The 24,602-nt window shown below is 37.1% G+C and overlaps 2 protein-coding genes across 2 annotated transcripts; both read right to left on the minus strand.

Moving 5' to 3' along the window:
- Positions 1-2,914: 2,914 nt before the first annotated feature.
- Positions 2,915-16,739, minus strand: LOC127971919 (EGF-containing fibulin-like extracellular matrix protein 2). Its single transcript, XM_052575247.1, has 11 exons — positions 16,528-16,739; positions 12,226-12,490; positions 12,003-12,051; positions 11,260-11,472; positions 10,635-10,757; positions 7,397-7,513; positions 5,517-5,636; positions 5,274-5,393; positions 5,073-5,196; positions 4,295-4,490; positions 2,915-3,812 (listed from the first exon to the last, which is right to left on the minus strand). Exons 2-11 carry the CDS (start codon positions 12,319-12,321, stop codon positions 3,651-3,653), a joined length of 1,320 nt encoding a protein of 439 aa, XP_052431207.1. The 5' UTR covers positions 12,322-12,490; positions 16,528-16,739; the 3' UTR covers positions 2,915-3,650.
- A 1,955-nt stretch (positions 16,740-18,694) lies between these two features.
- LOC127970926 (acidic fibroblast growth factor intracellular-binding protein B) lies at positions 18,695-24,277 on the minus strand. Its single transcript, XM_052573641.1, has 11 exons — positions 23,983-24,277; positions 23,602-23,699; positions 23,317-23,515; positions 23,104-23,230; positions 21,420-21,520; positions 21,025-21,158; positions 20,435-20,543; positions 20,237-20,300; positions 20,075-20,161; positions 19,899-19,996; positions 18,695-19,188 (listed from the first exon to the last, which is right to left on the minus strand). Exons 2-11 carry the CDS (start codon positions 23,684-23,686, stop codon positions 19,119-19,121), a joined length of 1,074 nt encoding a protein of 357 aa, XP_052429601.1. The 5' UTR covers positions 23,687-23,699; positions 23,983-24,277; the 3' UTR covers positions 18,695-19,118.
- Between the last annotated feature and the right edge of the window lie 325 nt (positions 24,278-24,602).

The raw sequence follows: 24,602 nt of genomic DNA on the forward strand, positions 1-24,602 counted from the left end.
TTTCATTCAAAAATAACAATGGATATCCAGGTAAATATAGTGGTTCTGTCTCAATGACTTACAGCAGCAGTGTTTGTGGGGAAGTTCCTGAGGGGTCCTGTGTCTCAATTAATGTGTGCACTCAGGCATGAAGGAAAAACTCTCTCATATCTGACTATAAAAAAGCATTTGTTCCTGGCCGTGCGAAGAAATAACCAGATCAGCAGTTTTTTTTTTTTGTTGGTGTTTTTTGGATTTGCCCACACTTTTTGTCACAGTTTCACTGTGGTGAGGACAAAATGAGAGATTGCAGACATAGCATTGAGAATCACCTTCCCAGCAAGAAAGTGATTAATTAATACAGACTGAACCAAATGCAGAAAACCATCAGCCATTTTGAAAAAAAAAAAACAATAAAAAGTTTTTGGTTTAATGACAACCAGGGAATCTTGTTTCACATAACATTAGAAGACACAAACATATTTATACATTGTTAATGGAACTCTTTTTTTCTGAAACAGCTTAGTTTATGTCAGTCTAATGTTTTTTTTAAAACGTTACTACTTGGTTCAGAGAACATTTGAAATGAACATTCCTAGAATTTCTAATGTTTGAAAAATGAAAATTATTTTGAACATTTGGACAACATTCTGAAAACGCTTTCATAACTTAATGAGAACGTTAGCAAATGTTCTTAGAACATTTTTTGTTAGTGGTGTCCATAGCCAGCAGTCAGTTCAAACGTTAGTAAAATTCACGTTATTCTAAATAGATGATTAGAAAGGGCATTAGAGCAAAAGGACAGTTCAATCCTGGGACATCCGGTCCATTCCCACTCCACCCACTCACCTGTTCATGACCCATAAATGAGGTCACAGTTAGTTGGCCTGAACTGTGGAGTGTCCCTCCACTCCATAGGACACTGTGACACATTTCTATTTAAACATTTGTACACGCTCATGGACTGATGCATAGATACACACTCACACACACACACACACACACATGCACGCACACAACTTTTCTCAAGGACACCTCCACATGCGGAGGCATTTTGGCACAGCTCATCAGCCCTCCTCTCTCTCTCTATCTCTCTCTCTCTGTGCCTGCTGGGTGGGTACAGAACATCTCGCTCCTGTGTTTGGCTCACAGTAGGGTTTACCGTTTGTCTGCCATCCAGCAGGAAACGGCGTGAGAATGCCACGTTCTCACCCACATACATCCCCGTCACCCACTTCCTAAAGAACACGTCTCTATCATGATCTCTGCTATGAGGTAATGATCTAAACAACCTGCTGGTGCCATCTGTGTCTGTTTGCGTTTACCAACGAATGTCCTCATCTTATTACTCACCTAGATTCTCAGGTGTGTATGTGTGTGTGTCTGAATGTATGGTTGTATAAGACACTGTTCACAGTTGTACAAGTCTAACCCGGGAATGTGTAGCCACTCAGTTCACAGAAAGAAGGTAAAAGAATCTGGTTCACTGGACAATTAGGTTACAAAACCAGCTGTAAGATTCCATCACTTCAAGTTGTCTATTTTGGGCCTTGGACTCGGTGTGCTGTACTGCCTCCATGTGGCAGACTAGAGTCAGTTTCGAGACCTGTAATTATGTAAGACATTGCAGGGAATGAGTCATCATTGGGTTGTTTCAGAGAGGGCAGAACGGTGTGTGTTTGCTGGCACATAGCACTGGAGATGGCACTTGGATGGGCGAGCAGTGCTGGGGACGATGAAACAAGAAAGTGGGTATTTTCCCGTTGCTTTTTCTGTGGTCACTCCTGAAAAGCTGCCAAAAGAACAAACGGAAGCACTGATGCTGTCGGTGGAAGGTTCTAGAAGCACATTCATGTATGGCTGCAAATAGCCTGATGTATATTGGGTATCTTATCTGATCATTAAATGATCTGGGTTTTGTTCGTTTTGCTGTCCAGGTCAGTCCATACAGTATTAAACTGGCAGCACCGTTATAATACCATTTGTCAACTTGTAATATACATTTCTGTCAAAAGACCATTTTAATTCAGATATAATATAATATTTTATAATTCTATTATTTTCTACATCTGGTTAAATTTGCACTTATTTCAAAGTTAGACTTAATGTAATATTGTTTATTTATTATAAATTGCCCTTTTATTGCAAAAGAAAACCATTTTAATTAAGATATTCTATAGTTCTAATTAAAATTATGTAATTATGTTGTTATTATGTGTATCCTAAAAGTGAAATTTCAGTTAAAAGGTGACAATTTTTAATTAAAACACATTGTATTATTTAAAATTAATTTGTAAAAAAAATGCATTTTAACTTTTAATTTTTGCTAAATAAAATATGAAAAAGAACACTTCCTTCACACAATCATGTACTGTAAATCTTACGACATCATTTCCCCATTAGCCTCAAGTACAATAACTCCATTATGATTCAACACACTGCAATTCCATTCAGAGAAGGTTACGTTTCCATTATGAAAATTCAGAAATAACCCTCTTGCTGCCAGTATTGGATGTGGTTTAGATCCAGAAAGCTCTATTAACCTGCATCTGTGATTCAGTCGAACTAACTTAGTATTGATCAGAAAAGGCTGAGTTCTGGACTAGCGTGTTCTACTTTACTAAATAAAATGTCCCTGTCTTGCACTAAATATTTTCCATAAATGGCTTAGTCAAGAAGCTGTAGATTATACTGAATATACAATGTTATCGGCGCTCTAAATCAGCTCTATCTCTTTTCAGGCTTGTGCTAATGAGGCTGCAGAGAGGCGGACAGCTGCTCAGTAGGGTTCCAGTCTATCCCGTGGTTAGATGAGTCAAGAGATCGCAAGGGTGGGTGGAAGGGTTAAGCAGGGCACGTGAGGGAGACTTTCCATTAGGCGGAAGAGGATGCAAAGCAGAAAAATGCCAAGAAAACATCCCAGCGGGAAGGCAAACTGGAGCCAGAATTTTATATTTATTACAGTAATAAATCCAGAATCGATATACAACAACGGCAGCATGGTAGAAAAAAAAAACTACACAAAGTAACATGAGCATTATTGATGGTGGTGTGGTAGAGGTTTGGAATGACTGAGTGGTTACTGAATAACAACAATGAATAAAAACAATACTGAACTCAGAGATGGATTATACATAGTGGAAAATTAAAAGAGGCTTTTTGACACTTAAGAACATAGAGAAACTTTTTACAGCCTTGATATTGTTATTGCTACATTGATTTGAATAGGAGGGATTAATTATTGTTGCTGACTTCTGAACTGGAAGAGCAAACCAGTGGAAAGAGTCTGCAGAGTTGCAGCCCTCATCCTGAGAAAGAGGCTATTTTTAGAAATGACAGAAGACAGTTTACACTGGTTCTACAGCAGGTTTGGAGTCATAGTGCAGCTAGTAACTTTGCTACTTTCTATATGTCACAATATAGTGAGTTGTTATCTTTTCAACATCTTGTCCTTAAAATATAGTGCCTGTCTCTAATTGCCTTTTTATTATTTATGATGTAGAGGTTGTATAAGTTGGTACATCTCTCGTGAAAATGACTTTTGTACAATCTTGGAAATGTTGTCTGTCAGCTGCCAGACATATTCAGCTCATAAGCCCTCCTTGTTGGATGAATCAATCAGTGCTTCCACTCTTCCACCCCCTTTTTCCCTCTCTGGACATCTCTCTCAGCTAAAAGGCATTAGGCCCAACGTAAATGGTCAAGCGCAGGACAGAACTGGTCTGGTAGCTCACGAGCGGGTTCACAGAAACCATCTCCAGATCCAGCACGTACTCTCTGGGGCCGTTCACGGCGCGGGCGAGAACAAGCATGGCGCTGATGTTGTTGATTTGCTGAGGAAACAGATATGACAGGCACTCGATTCAAAATGTGGCTCTGTGAGAAATGCACAATTCTAATGGCAGGAATCAAAAGTAAAAAAATTACATACACTAGGCCTACCTGTTAAAAGTTTGGGGTTGGTAGCATTTTTAGAAATTAAGTCTCATTGCTCACCAAGGGTGCATTTATTTGATCAAAAATACAGTAAAAACAGTAAAAGTGATACATGTTATAACAATTTTGTATTTTTAGATATTTAAGAAATTAATTTTTAAGTGTCACATCACAGTCATTCTAATATGTTGATTTGGTGCTCTAGAAATGTTTTATTTTGTTAAAAGCAGTCATGCTGCTTAATAGTTTTGTGAATTTCTTTATATATATATATATATATATATATATATATATATATATATATATACATACATACACACACACCAAATTAAGTTTTTCTTTCAGAATATGCAGTAAAGTTAAATCATTTTTAAAGTACCCTGATGTAAAAGTCTCCATTGTCATCTCCAGAGCGGATGCGGAAGGTGTTGTAAGCTCCAGGTAAGACGCTGGTGGCCTGGATCTGAAAGATATCTGAAGGGACAGAGCGCTCGGACGTGACGCTCATGTAGCGATGCACGATGGAGTATGGCATGTCTCGACAGCCAGGCTTTGTGATAGGACATGTACAGCGACTGAATAAAGAGAGAAAATTACATCAGTTAGGACAGACCTCAGCTAAATTTTTCAGGACTAAATCTAAGTGAACAGAATCAATACACTTTTACAGGACTGGACTGATTTAGAATATTTGACATGGCTTAAACAGAACTGCACTTAACTTGTTGTAATAAAACTGATACATAAACTTAAAAGTATCCACTAGGTCAGGTTTTTGCATGACTAATAACTGTTAGCCACAACTGTACTAAATTATACAAGTATGTGTACCACATGTCCAGCAAATTGGCTTAAAATTTTGGATGCCATCCTTCTAGCCAGATATTTCTTCAGAAATGCCTGACCACCTGTTATTCATTTAAAGCTTGTGGAAGTGCAGATTCTGTTGAGACATGCTTGCAGGCACAGACTGAAGAACTGGCCTCAGATATGGGAAAATAAATAAACCATGTTAGGTATGTCTCAATAGGCACTACTGATGAAGAATAGACAATTAATAGTGAGGAAAATATCTCAGAAGATTTGATGAAAAAACTGTGTGTGAACTGAATAACCTGCAAGTGCTTCTTGTGGTATTTTTCAAATAGTTTACTCACTCAGACACTTGTACGTAAGGTTCCTGACAGCTTCTGTTGTTAACACATTTGTGACCTCCATGAATGTTCACACAGGTCTGTCCATCAGAGCACTGATGAGCTCCTGTCTCACATTCATTTATGTCTAGATTCAAAGAAAGAAAGAATGTTTCTTATTTGCCCTATGAGTGAATTTGAAGTGAGTAAAAAATTGAGGTGGACCTTGGCAGAGGCGCGTGCCCAGAAGCTGATAGCCTTCAGGACAGACACAGGAGAATTTGCCATGCTCATTAACACACTGATACTGGCACAGGTAACTGGAGTAGCTGCACTCGTCTATGTCTGAGGACAGAGAATGAATATGATCAGTTGCTTCAGTTGTAACATGCATAAATATTTTTCACAAATATGCATATTTATTTATTTTAGTTTTTCCACATTTGTTTGTGTTTGCTCTTAGCTTACCATTGCAGGAAAAGCCATCTGGCCCCAGCTCATAACCCTGCTCACAACGACACAGGAACGTCCCGTAAGTGTTATAACACCTCTGACTGCAGGGGGCCCCCATGCCACACTCATCAACATCTGAGTGCAACAGACAGGATTGTACATGAAAATACTAAGCATAGGGCAAAAAGTAAAGGGTGAAAATAATTATGTAAAATAGATACTTTCCGAGCTGGAATGGCTATTATTGTTGACATAAATCAATTTCTAGTAATTTTAGGTGGCCACTTAAGCAAAACCAAAAACTCAATGCTTTTGTTTTAGGCATACCTTAGAGGAAGTGCAGTTTAATTTTAGTGCATCCAATTAGTCAAGCTTGTCTTAATGCAAGTGTGTACAGTTCATCAGGGCATGGTACTCTACAGATAAATATCATCCTAATTGGTAACTGAAATTAAAATACTTAAAGGAATAGTTTACCCAAAAGTTTTCTGAGAACTTCTTGCTCACCAACAGACCATCTGCAGTGAATGGGTGCCGTCAGAATTAGAGTCCAAAAAGCTGATTAAAAACATCATAATAATCTGCAAGACTCCAGTCCATCAAAGGCATTTTATCTTTAAATAGTCACTTATGACTTTGGAATGTTTTCACTTGTAAATGTGCTTGATTTGTGAACATTACTCTGATGATTTAGGCAAGATGACTTTATTACTAGAGAAAGTAATATTATAGATGGGGACTTGTTTTTTAGAAGCAACAGTTTAAATACAAAAAAATAAATACATCTTTTGTGTATTTTTTTCTTTTATATATATACACATGCTCTTTTATTTATCTGGAAATTTTAACTTTTTAAATAATGACACTTTTAATCAATTTAATGCATCCTTGCCGAAAAATATTAATTAATAATAAAAAGTATTGACCCCACACCCAGAACTTTGGTGTTTATATTTAAGATATATTTTGCCAGTGGGGTAAGATAAAATCAACTGTATTCAATATGTCAATGTAGCTATTTTTGAGGGTGTACTGGAAAACATGACAAAATAATTGCAAAATTACTGTACGTAAGTGAAATAATTTTTAAAATACTCTGATGTAAAAGTCATTGCCATCTCCAGAGCGGATGCGGAAGGTGTTGTTAAAAAAATAATACATGAATAAATACACATTTTGATTGCCTTGTTTCTTACAAACAGCTTTTCACTTCATAAGACATTAACTGATGACTTTATGTAGTCTTGTAGATTACTTGTGGATTACTGTGATGTTTTTATCAGCTGTTTGGACTCTCATTCTGATGGCATCCATTCACTTCAAAGGATCCATTGGTGAGATTGTGATGTAATGCTAAATTTCTCTAAATCTGTTGTGATGAAGAAATAAACTCCTCTTTATCTTGTATGGCCTGAAGCTGAGTATATTTTTTGCCTATTAAAATTTTAGGATGAACTATTCCTTTAATCAGTATTTCAAAAAAGCTATTTTGATAATAATTCAACAAACTGGAATTCACCTTGTTTCCCATGTAACACTCGCTTTCCATGATCCAATCAATTCCTGATGGATAAAATAAAGTCCTGTCCTACTTTATTTTTCATATTGAATATATTATTTCACTTGGAAACACATCCAGTTACAAAAGCTAAGTGTGCTGCAAACAGCAATTCACACTGACTTTAATGTCTCGATTTCTCGTTTTCCAATAGGCACAAAGTGCTCTTTTACTGGTTAATATTTTGGCTTTTACTCAAAGAAAATGAGGTGTAGGATGGAGTTTTGTAAGTACGTGGGTTTGGATTCCAAGTGCTTGTGTGTGTGTGGGGTGGGTTGGCCTATGACTCAGGGTATGGCAAAACTGGGCGTGGGAGTGAGCGTGTGGGTTGGCTTACCAATACAGGAGCGATTGTTGCCAGCCAGCTGGAAACCAGGCTCACACTGGCAGGAGAATGAGCCAGGGACATTAACACAGCGATGTTGACAGTAGCGGTACCGGCACTCGTCGATGTCTGAAAAGTATTCAAACACAAAATTAGATCACATATGAATCAATTTTATTCTTATTGGGATGACTGAACAGACATTGATAGATGATCTTGCCATTTAATATCATTTAAGGTACAATACACTCATAAAATGCAATCCTCTCTGGAACTTAACCCTGGCAACAACTTGTTTCAAAGGTGTTAACTAATAGATATTTAATTGTATTATAAATATTAAGATAATATTTCTAAATTATAATTAACATAATTAAGATAACATTACATTATATTAGATAAAAGATCTTATTTAAAGGCATAGTTCAGCCAAAAATTCTGTCATTAATTATTTACCCTTTGTGTCATTCCAAACCCGTAAAACCTTTGTTTATCTTTTAGAACACAAATTAATTTATTTTTGATTAAATCTTATCAAAAATATAAAAAACAGCAAAGGTCCTACCATGGTGAAGGCCCAGAAAGGTAGTAAGGACATTGATAAAATAATCCATGTGACATCCATTGTTCAACAGTAATTTTATGAAGCTACGAGAATTATTTTTGTGCGAAAAGAAAACAAAAGTAACATCTTTATTCAACAATTCTTCTCCTCCAATTCCACCATTATGGAGTGTACCATGATGCATGCGCATTGCTTTCCTCTGCACAGGGAAAGCAATAATATAAACAAACAAGTCTCAAAATAAACAAGTCTCACCGCACTGTGTTCTACGTCAGCAGCATGACGTGCATGCGTTTACGGTCAGAGGGACTCTCGATAATGGCAGAAGATGTGATTTGGAGAAGAATTGTTGAATAAAGTTGTTACTTTTGTTTTCTTTGAGCACAAAAAGTATTCTATAGCTTCATAAAATTACGGTTAAACTACTGATGTTCTTTCTACGTTTCTTGGTCTAGGAATATAACATTTACATTGCTCTCTATGGAGTGACAGAAAGCTCATGGATTTTATTACAATTCTTAATTTTTGTTCTGAAGAAGAACGAAGGTCATACGTATGGAAGCAGTTTAGTCTCAAATATAATTCACGCAAAAAAACACGATTCACACATACATAGACAATTTCACATACATGAAACCTAATTCACGTACACACAAAAAAAATTAACGTGCGTGAAAAAATATATATATTCACAAAAAGAAATTCACATGCGCAAAATAAAATTATATATTTATTACAATTTGTAGATATACAACTGTGCACAAAAATGTTTAATGTTTAAAATTTAAGAGTGTCTGAATGTAAGAATCGTCATTTACTACGAATCCACTCAGATTTGAGTGTGTGTGTTTTTGAAACTTTTCTGGCAGAGCTCTCTTCCCAATTGGGTCTGTAGTACTCTTTAGCCAATCAGATGCGAGCTTACCATTCAACCACTCATATCATAAGCCACTGAGTGCATTCAAGGAGCACGATTCTGCGGCACCTTTTGCGCAATATGGATTAATTAGAACGGAAATTAAGCCTTTACATCAGTAATCCAGCATGTCAAATGAAGAACAGGAAGCACGGGTAAGAGTTTAGTTTATTTCATAAAAGTTTACACATTTTATCGTTTACACATTCAATCAAAATAAAGTTGTTACAGGACAGTTACAGTAAATATAACGTAGTGGTTAACAATGACTAGGCTACATATGTTTTAAAATGTATTACTGTAAGAAAGTACATACTGACCTAACAGACATCAATTTATAAAAAAAGATTATTTAGAATTATAATTTTACAACTCTCAGAATGTTACTTTTGTCTTTACAGGTCTTTATTTTTACTATCCTGATTGCAGTTTAATTTATAATTACTGTAACTTTCCTGTAACAACTGTATTTTGATTGAATGTGTAAACGATAAAATGTGTAAACTCAGACTTTTATGAAATAAACTAAACTCTTACCCGTGCTTCCTGTTCTTCATTCGACATGCTGGATTACTGATGTAAATTAAATTTCCGTTCTATTTAATCCATATTGCGCAAAAGGTGCCACAGAATCGTGCTCCTTTAATGCACTCAGTGGCTTATGATATGATTGGTTGAATGGTAAGCTCGCATCTGATTGGCTAAAGAGTACGACAGACCCACGTGGGAAGAGAGCTCTGCCAGAAAAGTCTCAAAAACACACACACTCACATCCGAGTGGATTCGTAGTAAATGACGATTCGTACATTCAGACACTCGTAAATTTTAAACATTCAAAGTTTTTTGTGCACAGTTGTATATCTACAAATAGTTTTTTGCATTTGTGAAACGTATTTTATAAATATATAATTTTATTTTGCGCATGTGAATTGCTTTTTGTGAATATTTTTTTTTTTCACGCACGTGAATTTTTTTTGTGTGTACGTGAATTAGGTTTCATGCATGTGAAATTGTCTACGCATGTGTGAATCGTGTTTTTTTGCGTGAATTATATTTGAGACTAAACTGCTTCCATACATACGGTTTTGAAACAACATGAGGGTGTGTAATTGGGTGAACTATCCTTTTAAAGATATATAAGCTCTTGTCAAGAAATTACTTTGCAGGTATACTGGAGCTAACTTTATTAACTAGTTTTACCCACAAACATTACTTTATATTGAAATTATACCAAATCCAAACTTTTAAACAATAGTTCACCCAAAATGACTGTCAACATTTACACCTTCATGACCTCAGAACTGATGAGATGCATCGTGGTTTCAACATATATGCATGTAAATGAACCAGCTTCAATTTTGTGAGTCTGTTCCTCACATAAATCAATCGTACGGCTTCACATGACTTGCATTTTAAGAATATGGATAACTGAGCAGGTGATGGACCACACTAACTTCCATAATATGGATAAAAAATACTATGAAAGTCAATGAATGGATTCACACATTATTCAAAGTATCTTTTTTGTATTCAGCAGGAAAAAAACTCATACAGGTTACGAACAACTTGAGGCTGAGTAAATGATGAGAGAAGTACCCCTTTAAGCGTACTTCTTTTTCACAAGGGAAGGTTTAGAACAACCCAAGTATAAATAAATGAGTATAAATAAACATGACATGAGTATAGTATAAATACAAATCCATCTTTGTGATGGATTTTTGGAGAGATAAAATATGTTGTGGGTTTGCACAGCAATTTTCGTTTCTCACCAATGCATTCTGTTCCCACTTTGCGATACCCATCTGGACACTGGCAGGAGAAGGAGCCTTCTGTATTGAAACACTGTTGACTTGGCTGGCAGTCGTGACTGTCCTGTTCACACTCATCCACATCTGTTTTTGTGAGACAGAATCATGGAAATTTATTGTGGACACATCTCTGGTTCAGTTTTTATCTTTCTTTGTCTTCTCAGTTTTGGCACTGGAGCTCATGGGAAGCTCTTGGGAAAGCTGTGTCTACATCAGTAATGTTATCTTTATTTGTTTCCTCTTGACGGTAGACGACAGCTGGGATGCCTCAGTCTTAGTAAATTCCTCGACCCCCTGCAGACCAGCCCCCTGCCAAGACTTCAGCATGACTCCCACAGTTGTCTGAGCGCAAAAACTAGCTGGCCTTTTTCCCTGACCACCTGTTCCTGTCTGAGTCATTCAAACACTAACAGTCAAAACTAAAACATTGCATGCAATAATCCCCCTTTAATCAATCCGTTCACTGATAAAGGTGATTTTCATTTGGATACGGACACACATGACATGACTCAGTGACTTTGTATAATGGCATGCTACTGTTTACAACGCTGATTCCTGCGAACACTGATTCCTATCACACACTCACCCACGCAGCTGTCTCCCTGGGGCTCAAAACCCAGAGGGCAGGGGTTGAATGGCTCGCTGGCCGTGTTCTCCAGGCTGGGGTGGATCTGGTTGGGGGGTTCAGGGGCAGGGATGACCGAGGCAGAGCGAGGAAGGCACAGGTAGCCCCCATAGTGGTTAAAGCACTTCATCTCTCCCTTACAGGCCTCTGGGATTGTCTCACATTCATTTATATCTGCAGACACACATTCCAGGCAGGTGTTTGTGGGTAAAAAGCACACTGTATGATAATAGTTACATAACAGTTAAAAGACACATACATAATACAAACAGTTGTTTAATACAAAGGTTTCTCTATGTCGAATTTTTACTATATATAATATTAAACATTACTGTAAACTACACTAAAATAATTTACTCTTATGTGAACAAAGGTTTCAAAAATACGGCAAAAACATTCTTGTTATGAAATATAATTTCAACTGAAGCTTAGATACCTTTGTCGAGATTCCTTGATGAATAGAACATCATATACGTATAGTTTTTTTTTAAATTAAATATTTTAATTATACATTAAGAATATTGTGTGTGTGTGTGTGTGTGTGTATACTTGTCCAAAACTCCTTATCTGTGTGATTTAACTATTGTCTGTATATGATGATTTGTTTTAAAGAAAAGTGAACTAGTACAGATATCCTGGTCAGGGTATTAGATTGTGTTGAACTCTGCATAAGGACCCTTTTAATTGGATGTTTTGTGTTTTACCTTTGCAGTGTTGAGTCTGTGGATCCCAGTGATATCCATCTGTACATTCCTATAGGGGAATTAAAGTAGCACACTTAAAGTAGAAATTAAACTATATAGCATAGTTACACATTGTGTATGAATATAAGATTTAAAGATATAATAACGCAACATATATTATGAAGATATATTTTAAAGATAGAAAAGGGAGGGAGAAAGATGGGGAGGTTTTGTTCCTCCTTACCGTGTAGGTGTCAGTTTCTGTGGGTGGCTGTGAAATAGCGCGGTGGAGAAACACCGAGATGCACATACAAAAGACCAAAACACACTCGGGCCGCATCCTCACACACACTACACGCTCTGATGAGCACAGGCAGAAAAACACCTCCAAGAGCGTTGACCAAAGAGAAATCAGACAGACATGCACTCTCTCACACACACATACACACTCGCTGATAGAGTATCTGGTGTGGATTAGATGAAGCTGCGATGAAGTTACACTGAGCAATCTGTGGATGAGAAACAAAACATCTTGAGCTTTACGCATCACTGTTTGAACACATATAAGTGACCCCACTATAGTCAGAACTAAAATTCAAAAAAGATGTCTGTGGTTTATTGCAACTTTATTACGTGTATAGGCGTAATGTAGTGCCAGGGCCTCTAATAGCAATCCACACGACCGCTAAAATTGCTTGAGTACCAGACTCCCCCTGGTGGTTGTATTATAATTGCAACAATATCAAAAAGACTTCAACATAAACTCAGACTTGAATAGTACTGAATTTTTAATTATTGTGTATCACTCTTTTTTTATGATACTTGCATTATGGTATGCATTGTGAGATAAACAGAGAGTATAAGACTTCTAAATAGGCCCTTTGCCTATTCTCAAAAATATGGTGGACAATGAATTTATCAGATTATACTTTTTTGGAACTTTAACATATATACTATGATATGCTTGTCTAATAAATCTGTCACTGCGTATTACAAATATTGATTCTGACAAGTTCCTAAAAGTCCCTTTGGATTACACAATTTTATCAGACAGTATAGTCTGTGAAAACAAACGTCCTCGCTCTTTCTGAGGACAAAAAAGAATGAATCTGAATCTCATAACATTTATAACTTACAGTAAGGTTCAATTTGTCGATTTTTGTTAATATATGCAGTATAATGAACCAACAATGGTTCACTGTATCATTTTACAGAATTTATAAATATAGACATATTATTGTTAATTGTTCATTCAGTACTTTTTTGTTAGTTTCAATAGCTCCTTTCTTTATTCAAAAACCCCAAGAGCAATTATTAACTGTAATGATTAAATATTAACTAAAATTTATATGAAATTTTTTTCACTAATGTCAAGGTTTCACACAGACCTATTAAACACAACTCTATTTTCCTGGCCTTCTTTTCTGTAAATCCACACATATGTTGACATTGAGTGTGCACTCAAACACAAGATGCTTCAACATGACAGAGCCCAACACAAGCTCTATTCTGAAAATTTAAAGAATCCAGTTCAAAAGTATTGTCATGTTTACTCAGTGTGACAAACAGCCAACCACAGGGTGACGTGTAAATCTGCACATTCTATCCCCGCTGCATCAGCCTCCAGAAAGAAATGTTGCTTTTCCTCCCAAACCACATGAAATGATTCAAGCCACTTAGTAGCCACCGTACAAGAAACACTTGCGACTTCACACGCAAAAGAACTAAAATGCTGTGACAAAACAAACATGCTCGCAAATCTCTCATCTGTGTGATTTACCCGCTCCTACTGACTGACCTACGTGCTACTTATGGTTTAAATAGTAACCCGCAAAATCTCAAAGCAGGCTGTTCCTGTGGTGTTGCACTGGACTGGGAAAACCCTGAAATCAACCGCCATAAACAAACTCGAGGCCAGCGAGAGCACAGTCCAGTCGCTTGGCCGGAGTGTGAGCAGTGTGGAGGCGTGGGTAATATCGTCTGCCATCATGTCTGAGTGGCACTTGACCTTCTGGAATGCCAGCGGAGAGGATGTGGGCAGCGCTCTGAATAACGGTCAGCCGGACACTTGCTGTGTTTCCCACAGTATCACATTCCCAGGAAAACCCCCCCGAGGTTCGCTGGAAAGGTCAAAGTGCGGTTACCCAGAATGCCTCCTTTTGTATAAGTCTTTTTTTTACAATTTTCTGTAGAAGATGTGTCATCATTATATGGCTTCCTATGAATCAAAATTAATAAATGTGGGGCAATTCAGATGGGAATAGGCATGCGTCTGTTTGCTTAACATTTGGTTAGCTGGTAGTCCCGTGACTTTTGTAAAGTCACCCTTATAAACACACTCACACTAGTCTAGTGTCATGTCTATGGTTAACTCTGCGTGCTCAGCTGGGCATTAAACTCATGGTGGGCAAAGCACTCAGGCATTTAACTTTGCTGGTCAGTGCACTTATAATTTTATGAATACGACCTCCTCTCCTTCCACCTGTGCAAACCTAAGTGGGGTTTTCATGCCAGGACCCCCAAGGCTGTACTGGTAACAAAGACGGCATAGACACATGAATTCATTGTGGTAAATGAATTGGACACGTAATTAAGCCACTATTTAAAATGTTTGAATGTCAGCATTAGATAGAACATATCAGTAACACTTACGTTTAGGGGCCAGTTCTCACTATTAAATAGTTGCTTATAGCATGGAGCATATTGGCTGTTTATTACTACTTTTAAACACATATAAATGGCTTATTCTGCATAATTGTATACTAGATCCCTTAATCCTATCTAATACAAGATTTCAACAAGTTTCCATAAATGTAGGTTACCACAATAGCTGTATACAATTTATATTTATTACAATTTACATCATTAAACAGCAGTTACTGAAGTTTTTTAAGTGACTTTTATTTTGGCTGCTGTATTATACAGATACTGAAATGTATCTTCAAATATTGATTTACAACAACTAGAAACAAGTACACTAAGTGTTCAAACATTTGGGGTTTGACGATTAAAAGGCTTTTAATAGTATGCACCAAGGCTGCATTTAAGAAACAATTACTATTCCAATTAGGTTTTCTATTTTATGTAATTTATTCCTTTGATGGAAAAGCTGAATTTTCAGCATCATTACTCCAGTGTTCAGAGTCACGTGATTCTTCAGAAATAATTCTGATATGCTGATTTGCTGCTCCAGAAATTTATCTTATCCCTATCAAAATTTAAAACAGTTGTGCTGCTTAATGTTTTTGAAAAGCGTGATAACTTTTTTTCAGGATTCTTTGACAAATATAATGTTCAAAATGAACATAATTTATTTGAAAAAAATTTTTTTTGTAACATAACTTTTGTTCAATTTAATGCACCCTTGCTGAATATAATTTTTCATTTTTATTGAGACTTTTGAACGGTAGTGTATATATTATAAAAGTTCTAGACAAGATCCTTGGTGGCCATCAACGATGCTCGCTACTTCCACGTTGCTTACTTTAGCAGCCCTGAGAAGACAAATTAATATTTCCAAAAACCAAAAATAGAAAACTAAAGTGGCTACAACAGAGTGCCCCAGTCTGATTTACTTGACTCCCTGTCACACTCGTTGCCTTTATATGAATGCTCAAGTCAGCATCCATCCATAAACATCTAACATAAGTAATTAGCAGAACACATAAACAAATGTGACGTAACAGCAGTGGCCTGTGTAAGTACAGTAAAGCAGTGTTCCCTGTTCTGATGTCACATAGCCATTTTAATTCTTGTAACAACACCATGCTTCCAAAACGATTTTGGTATAAATACAAGAACCACAAATTCCCCGACCTTTGTGCGTCCTCAGAAACCTTTGAGAGTCTGTGCGTAATGTTCTGCATTCTATGTCCTTCACATCATATCAGCTCATATAAACAGACAGGAGTTTGAATGAATCAGCTTTTTGTATTTAAAAATAGAAACATTATCTAAACAAAGTCACCCATTTTACGCTCGCGGGGCTCATATAACAACGTACAGTCAATGGCATTAATCTGGTTGTGAAACAGAGGTTGGAAAAGAGATTGGAAAGTTTTGCAACACTACAGACGTGTAGAGATGTGTTAAACCATCATGATGGTGGAGTAATTAATGTTAAAACCAAACGCAACAACATTTTGTCCTGAAGCATGGAAAGTTGGTGGATGTTATAAGATAATACGATCTTCACCAGTACGTGTGGTAGAAGATGTGGAATCTGTTGGATAATGTGATTGATTGTTCTCTCTCTAGTGTGCTGTCTGTAGTCGTGGATGTTTGGAAGAGAGCTGGAGAGTGAGTGTGACGTGTGCAGCCTTGCAAACTGGCCAGTTGAAATTTTCCCTAGTTTGCCCTTTATCGCTTTCTCCTTCTGCCACACTGTCTGTGACATAACTTCAATTCAGCCTGACGCGTCTGCTTTACTTAGATGAGGAGATCCACGATGTTCCAAAGACCCCATGCAAACAACAGCTACTGGAGTACAATGACATTATATTACAGTGCAATATTAGATTTTCTTTTGCAAACGTGCTATACTCACAGGCCGGGCTTTCTTCTTGCTGTGTTCTTGAATGCAGTGCTTTTTCTTCTTTTCTTCCGGTGGATCCCTCTCTAGTCTGTTTCAGTGCGGTGGTGGCACGTCTTCTCTTCTATCTTCACTCCTCAGCCTGACAGAGTGAGTGTGGAGACGGACAGCTGGACTGTGAATGTATGCAAGGGAGGGAAAGACGGAAGAGAGGAGAGAGGGACAGCCCATTCCGACCCCCATACAGCCCCCCTACATGGCCATCCTCCGCCCCCAGACTGACCCCCCAGGATGAAAATTCCTGGTCTGCGGCCCAAATTCCAAAATTCCAAATGTGTCCAGCTCAACGACAGAACAACAGCATACAGATTCACACACACACATGCAGCCAACCCCCCTCCATACACCCATATGAACTAGCCACACACACACACACACACACACAGGCAGAGACCCCACCTGGTTTCATTTAAACTCGCCCCCCACAGCCTGCAACTTTCTTTCTCTTTTCCCCTCCATCTCTCCCATCTTTTTTGGTCTCTTGCTCTCTCTATTCCTTTCATTCGGCTGGATATTTATAGCTTGGGAGAAGCTGGTGGAATGCAGACAAAAATTAGAGAGAAAACTAGAAAGAGAGAGAGAGAGAGAGAGAGAGAGGAGGCAAGGATAGAGTGAAAGAAGGGAGGATAGGAGGCACGTCTGCTTGGAAAAGTTGTTTGCTTTTTTTGCTGTGTCTAAATATTGAAATTGGAGGTACTCACAGGCTGATATTACTAGAAATGAGAGGCAATGGAAAGACTCACATTCTCACTGCTAGTACACTTTTACTTTACATGCTCAATAGAGCATGGATTAGAAATTGGAGTTTGGGTCTATTTACATGCTTAAGTACTTGTCAGTGTTGACAAAATTCACTTTTAGCAGATATACATTTATGAAATTACATATTAATTACTGCATTACATAGATTTTTGTCCAATCAGATGTTCTCCAAATATACGATACCGCACATTGTCAAGTTTATGGGAGCTTTTGAATCCAAAGAAGTACCAAAGCAATGTGCCTTACTACAATGTTGAAAACCATTTTAGAATTCCCCCAAATGTTGTCCCAACTAGCCAAAGTCTGGGCTAAGAGTTTCATATTGAGCAATATTGTTACTGCTGTTAAAGGATTATTGCTTTGCTGACATTAAACTGTTTATTTTTCCATTACTGTTAGTTATGTTTTGTAAAAGGATGAGCTCTTAACATCACAACATCATTTTTGAGGCTTGTGTATCAAGATTCTTTTAAAGCGTTATTGCCGATTTGTTTGCTTTTGTAAGGTGACTGTTCTTTCAAAAACAAACACATAAACCATATATACAGTATATAAAACCATATACAATTTCGTTCCTAATTGTATTTTGCTATACAAGAAATCTGTAGTTGCCTACACAGAATTACTGGAAGACTCAAATGAATGACAATCGTTGGAACCCTTATTTTTAAGAGTGTAATACTGAATTCAGAATAGCAACTAACATACTATTTATTTTGGCAGAAGTCATAATAGTATACTAATATAGTTTTTATATTTATATCAGGGACATACAGTATGCTTTTGCTTAATTGAGGCCTTTAACTTACTTGTGCATTCCTGATGTTAAAAGCATCACATTCAAGCTTCATCAAATTATACCAAGAAATAAACATAGTTTTGCTCTGCAAATGACAAAAGGGCAAACAAATCTGTTTGCCATTACTCTTGTACCAAAACACCTTTAGAGTAACGCGGTAGGCCTGACAGCTGTCATTACATACTATTATTGCAAAAACACACATGTAAATTGTGCCACCAAGGTCTGACAAATTGTGGCCCCCTACTGCTTTCCCGGGCCCCGGCGGGGCCCACACACAGACCTCACACCCATCATGCACCCACTTACCCTAGTCAAGCCAGAGGGGTCAGGAGTGTTTGGACCATAAAGACGCATATGTAAGCCACAACATCCTTTGGACTTTTAGCATGTTATTTACCATTAAGACCCCCAAATTATGTCAATCAAAACAAGTATGAACAGTGCGTAGCCTTGTTCTGAACCTCCATCATTACCAAATATACCGTTTTTTTTTTCTGTGTGTTTGTTAAATGGGAAAACCCACAAAGGAGAGTTAATGAAAACACAATGCAGACAGTGTCTGAGGAAATCATGCTGTGTTTATTTACAAGTCCTACAGTTCTGGAGGCCAAGGAGTGAAAGAATGAAGCAGGGGTAGAGGGAGGTGAAGAGATGGACAGCTGGTAGGGGAACATATTTGGGAAAGAAATAAAAAAAAAGTAGATGATAAACTGGAAGAAAAAAAAAATCACATCAGGACAAATAATCATCAGATGCATGACTGCAAGAAGATGAGACATCATTAAGATTAACTGTTCTTGTGGCTCAGTGGTAGAGCATTGTGTTAGCAGCACTAAAGGTCATGGGTTTGATACCCAGGAAAACACATACTGGTAAAATAATAATAGTATAGCATGAATGCACGTATGTCGCTTGGGATAAAAGCATCTCCTAAATGCATAAATGTAAGGGAGAGAAAAGGCAGAAAAATGGAGATTCTTCTTCAGTCGTGGTACAGTCTAAGGATGCAACTTTTGATAACTCCCATGTACCTGGTCCAGACAGCATGGTGTCTGAGGAAAAAAAGAGGACGAGAGGTTTAAAAAAAAAGTCTCAGTTTTTCCAGCTTATAAACTGACATTTAAAATGTTTACTTTGATGTGAAATTCTTTTGAAAATGTTGTGGTCAGTAAGATGATTATTACTTTATTTTTACCAAGAGTCACAGTAAAGAGTTAATAAATGCTTAATAAAACATAAATTATGTTCTTTTGAACTTTCAATTTGTCAAAGAATCCTGAAAAAATATATATACATCTCAGTTTCTTAAAAAATATTAAGCAGTACAACTATTGTCAACAAACACTGATAATACGATATATATATATATATATAAAGAGTCGTTTTAAATTGTAATGAAATTTCACAGTGTTATTGTTTTTATTGTAATTTTGATTAAATACATGCAGGTTGGTAAGGTAAAGAGGCTTCTTCTAAAAACATTTAAAAAACAGTGCACTTTGAGATGAATATATATTTTCCAAAGGATTTGGAGTGTTGGGATTTTGTTTGGATAAACAGAAAACCACATTCCACAGTGGTTTAACCGCATAAATGACTGGACAGGAAACAGAGGTGACTACAGATTAAACCATGTGCATATGATACAGTGACCCCCACTGGTTGCAAAGAGAATTTCCTTTGAACGCAGACCTCTATATGCAGCAATGGTTCAAGAAAAAAATGACTGTACATACTGAACAACACACACAGTGAGACTTACTTGAAGGTGTCAAGGATATGTGCCGAGTTCGTATAATGAGTAAGGTAGAGGTTCATGTCTATTGATGTCCATTTGTCTGATCGACAAGGTTCGATAAACTGTAAAGAGAACGAGGAATTAATTCTTTGTGAGCATACCAGATCTGATAAATGCTTTTATTAAACTAAAAAAGGTACCTTTTCAACAAGGTCGATGAAGAAATCACGAACATCTTTTGCGTTGATTAATTTGGCAGCAATATTTACAAGGCCCCTTGAAAGATTCTACAGCAAGAGATATTTTGAAGTCACAAATCGTGTAGAAAAACATTAATTTCACAAGAATACAAAACCTCTTACCTTAAAATTGGCTTCCATCTCATTGTAGACATTTGTTTTCCCCCGCAGAGCAGTGCACACTAAACTGAGTGGATGAGAGGTTTCATTATTCATACGGCTGAGACAGAGGGAGTACGCATGAAGCATTAGGACATTTACAACAGCCCTCCTCAAACCCTATCGCTCTTCTCCCTTTCCAAATCACTCGCTCACACACACCTTTTGTGTTGATCTAAGAGATCCTTATCTGTGATTAGAATTTTGAGGTCTTTGAGGTCTTGAAGGAATTCCTTATCCAGATCTACATCCATGTCCTCCATCATGTTATCTAAAGGAGAGAAATGGTGGATTTTGAGAGAACAGACAAAGACATAAAAGGAGATCTTTTCTTCTATGTCAATATTTTTCTACACTACACAATTGGTCAGACTGACAGTGTCCATTAATAACCTCAGACTAGATGCTCAAGAACATGCAGATGTCAAATGAATTCATAACATTAAGACGTAATCACTCTGAAGAGGTTTGTTTTACAACAATGACCAGTTGACTGTATTTTCTCATATATTTAATATATGGCTACTTAAGAAATAAACAGATATGTAATTATTACTAATACAGTATGATTAATTATTATTATAATAAAATAACCTGAGTGGTACAAGAGACATAATTAAGAAATCAAAATGGCTTCACACAGTCTTATTGTTTAGTGGCCATTATACAAACATATTTGACTATTAATCACCATGATTGACCAATTTCAAGCATTGCAGATGGCTGTGTGAGAGCTGTGTAACTGGTCTTACCCACAGCTCCTAGAGTCCAGTTGTTGATGAGCTGCCCAGCACAGAAGGCAAAGTCCTGGAAGGTTAGATACTGCAACTTTTTCTTCCCCGTCTCAAAACGATTATTGGCAAAGAACACTATTGCAGCATAGTCTCTGGAGGAGGAATTGGCAGGATCATTTAGTAAGAGAAGGTGAAAACGCACTTAATCAACACTGAAGCAACTGTTCCTGGGATCTTGCATTCTCACAATTTTAATGAATATACAACTGGAAGAATGGATGCGTATAATGTAACAACCATTCCTTTTTTTGTTGTTGTTTGGTTCCTTATTTTCTGAGCTCAATTCTACCAGATTTCTAGATTAATTAAAAAGGTTTAGAAAGAAGGAGCTTCTCAGAAAAAGACTTTCTCACCTGGCTAATTGATCAGGTAGCAGAAAGTGTTGCCGTATGTTTTCCACCAGGGGGCCTTTGAGTTCTTCCACCACTTTGAATACTCGCTTGAAGTTGTCAAACTGTGTTTAAGGAGATAGAAACAAACATTTCATTTCCAAAGGGGTCTTGGAAAAGTATCCAAGCATACATCTTAGCTACCAATAAGAAGTTTATAATCTTAGGGTGTGTTTATACTTGGCAGGTTTAGTATGATTAACTGTACACTGGAGAGATTACTCTATTAAACCAAACAAGTACTTCCAAACAAACTCTTGTATGATTTAACTGATAGATGATATATATGTTAAATGGATCAAAGACATCTAAACAAACCAAAATCAAGAAGTCACATCACATTTTATTAGCTATTTGTGAGCTGGTAAAAATACCACCACATGTACACATATACAACAAGTGCATGTAGCCAAGCACATGGTTTCGGATGTTCGCTAAGTTCACAAAATGTGTCTTAAAATCTATCCAGGTTATGGCTCTATCCATTTGCCTTTTGTTTTGTATCTTTAGGCTTGGTAATTAAAAAAATGACAGCACAAAATGCTAAGATAACTGGAAATTAAGTATTTGCTTAGTTCTGGCAGGTCACGTGAGTCAAGCTGATTTTCAGATGATCACATCTACCTATAGGAATACAACACACATATAAACTCTATTCAGTAGTATTCAGCAGCTTTTCAGCTTGCTCAGGAGCAAATTACCAGTGTTACATGAAAAGTGGATGCAGTTTGTTTTTCCGGGGCAGCAACGGAGTGTAGTAAGTGCATTTATGTGTTCTCGTCATTTCAGTGACGTATGTTTTATAAACTAGGCCCAAGTCGACACTGGATTTGCACATTGTTTGCTATTAAAACATGGAGCGGTCCCAGTGATAAAAGACCCCATTTATGAAAGTACAACTGCGTCAGATTTCTGTCTTTTGTTGGAAATCAGCACATAAGTGAATATATGTTAATGGAAACAACAAGAAACATCAGTATTATAGCTCCGCCCACGGCACGCCTTCAGGAGCTCGCCTTTTTCCAGAGAGAATCGGAAGGCTGTATTTTTCTTTTAGAAATATGATAAAACTAAATACTTTTTGGTGATATGAAGGATGCAGTACTACTCTTTAGGTCAGGGATAGGCAACTCCGGTCCTGGAGGGCCACTATCCTGCAGAGTTTAGCTCCAACCCTAATCAAACACACCTGAAAAGGGCAATCAGTGTTTTCGGGATTACTAGATAGATACAGGCAGGTGAGTTTTTATGAGGGCTGAAGCTAAACTCTGCAGGATAGTGGCCCTCCAGGACCGGAGTTGCCTATCCCTGCTTTAGGTAATCAAAATTAAACTAATGAGATTAGGTGAAACCGTGTATGTTATGTACCCTTTACATACATTAATGATATCTGCCTTGTTCTGGTCACCCCAGGGAGTTATTATTACTGGTCTTCCTACTCATGCATGACAGGCTGTATGGATGGGCAGTGGGTTTTTGCCCAGGACAGACCAATATCGCCAAACCAAAGTTCATCCTGAGTATCGATCATTTTGATGATAGTGGTCCTGACAGAACTTTATGTATAATTTTCTTTTATGCACCAACAGAACAAGGAGAAACGAATTCAAAGTGTCAAAACATCCTTAAATGTAGTCCTTCAGCTCACCTGTCTTCTGCAGCTCTTCAACGTAATGCCTGTCTTTGTACTAACATCATCAAGGTCTTTTTTGGTTCCTTTGGAGAGCTTCTTTCCCAGAACCTCTCGAACAAACAAATCATCAAAAGCATAATACCTAGAAATACAAAAATGCAAATAAATATTTTAAATTGCATAATAACCCAAACTAATTAAACTAGCAAGACATAAACCAGTGCATACCTTTCAATGAGCATGGCTTGTCTGTCTGGTGGTATCTGAAATAGCAGCTGATTGGCTAGTTTCGCCGGGTGGTGCAAAAGTCTCTCGCACATCTGAAAAGTCCTGTACTGGTCCATTGTGTCACTGAGCAGCACTTCTGCACTCGCCTCACACTCCTCCATCACACCTCCTTCTATCCGCACCTTCACTGCATCATTCACTATGAGGACGACCACATTGACAAATATATTATTAACTTCCTAACCAGATATTACAATACTCACAGTCTCATGGATAATACTCTACCTGTATATCCATTTAGCCATAGCTGATACACTTCTTTGTCCATTATGGTGGTGTTTCCAACAAATACATCCAACTCCACAGACATCTTGACATATAAACTGTGCAAAGTCACATGGTCACGGTTAATTAATACTAAACGGATGACTGTAAAATTCAACGTTACTTAATGAGTTGCAAGGATAAACTGGTATTTATATTATCAATCTGTGAAACTAAAATCAATTACAAGACTAACAGAAAGTATCTATTCTTCATATAGAATTGCAGCTACGGCCATTAACTAATAATGAACTAATTAACTAATCCATAACAAAATTTACATTACCAAAATATACATTACCATGTATTTTATATATATAAATGTATACTACGCGGACTTACCAGACACAAGCGTGTTAACGCGACAGCTGGTTTTTAATCACATTCAGATGTCACAACATTAGCTCTTGTTTTGGTATGTCTAATTCCTTTCGACTTGACTAACGTTACTCGTCAAAAACATAAACTTATCTCATAGGTAAGCGTGGACGCTCTTTAGAGATTATTAACACGAGTTGATCGGGTACCATCAAGTAAATATTCACCACCAAACTGTCACATCTAGCGACTACTTCACATCCATAGAAACAGCACAGAAGTCTTGACTACTTCCGGGTGTGAGCCGCATTCATATTACGTCACTTTCATGTGACTGTATGATACTGTAGTTTCTGTTGACGAGGGTTCGAGTATCATCAACAGCACTATAAAAAATAAAAATCCCACTAATATTTTTTAGAACATTATGATATTTTAATCTCTGTAGAAGTGTATGCTATAATATATAATGAAAGAATATACATTATAACATTATTTTTATTTTATTTATAATGTATTACTCTATATTAATTAATCTAATAGACCTGGGGTGCGTTTCCCAAAAGCATAGTTGCTAACCTGTTACCTGGCAATGGGAAATTGTATTGCAACCAACAAAGTTGCTAACTTAGTTAGCAACTATG

Source organism: Carassius gibelio, chromosome B14 (assembly GCF_023724105.1).
Source record: "Carassius gibelio isolate Cgi1373 ecotype wild population from Czech Republic chromosome B14, carGib1.2-hapl.c, whole genome shotgun sequence".
Lineage (NCBI taxonomy): Eukaryota > Metazoa > Chordata > Actinopteri > Cypriniformes > Cyprinidae > Carassius > Carassius gibelio.

Bases quoted from the DNA above. Each gene is read 5' to 3' on its own strand.
- LOC127971919 (XM_052575247.1), bottom strand. From the start codon at position 12,321: ATGCGGCCCGAGTGTGTTTTGGTCTTTTGTATGTGCATCTCGGTGTTT. The intron at 12,052-12,225 runs GTAAGGAGGAAC...ATTCCCCTATAG, and splicing joins CAGAAACTGACACCTACACG to GAATGTACAGATGGATATCA. The intron at 5,637-7,396 runs GTAAGCCAACCC...TGTTGCACTCAG, and splicing joins CAACAATCGCTCCTGTATTG to ATGTTGATGAGTGTGGCATG.
- LOC127970926 (XM_052573641.1), bottom strand. From the start codon at position 23,686: ATGTCTGTGGAGTTGGATGTATTTGTTGGAAACACCACCATAATGGAC. The intron at 20,162-20,236 runs GTAAGAGGTTTT...CTCTTGCTGTAG, and splicing joins AGATGGAAGCCAATTTTAAG to AATCTTTCAAGGGGCCTTGT. The intron at 19,997-20,074 runs GTACCTTTTTTA...TTCTCTTTACAG, and splicing joins TCATCGACCTTGTTGAAAAG to TTTATCGAACCTTGTCGATC.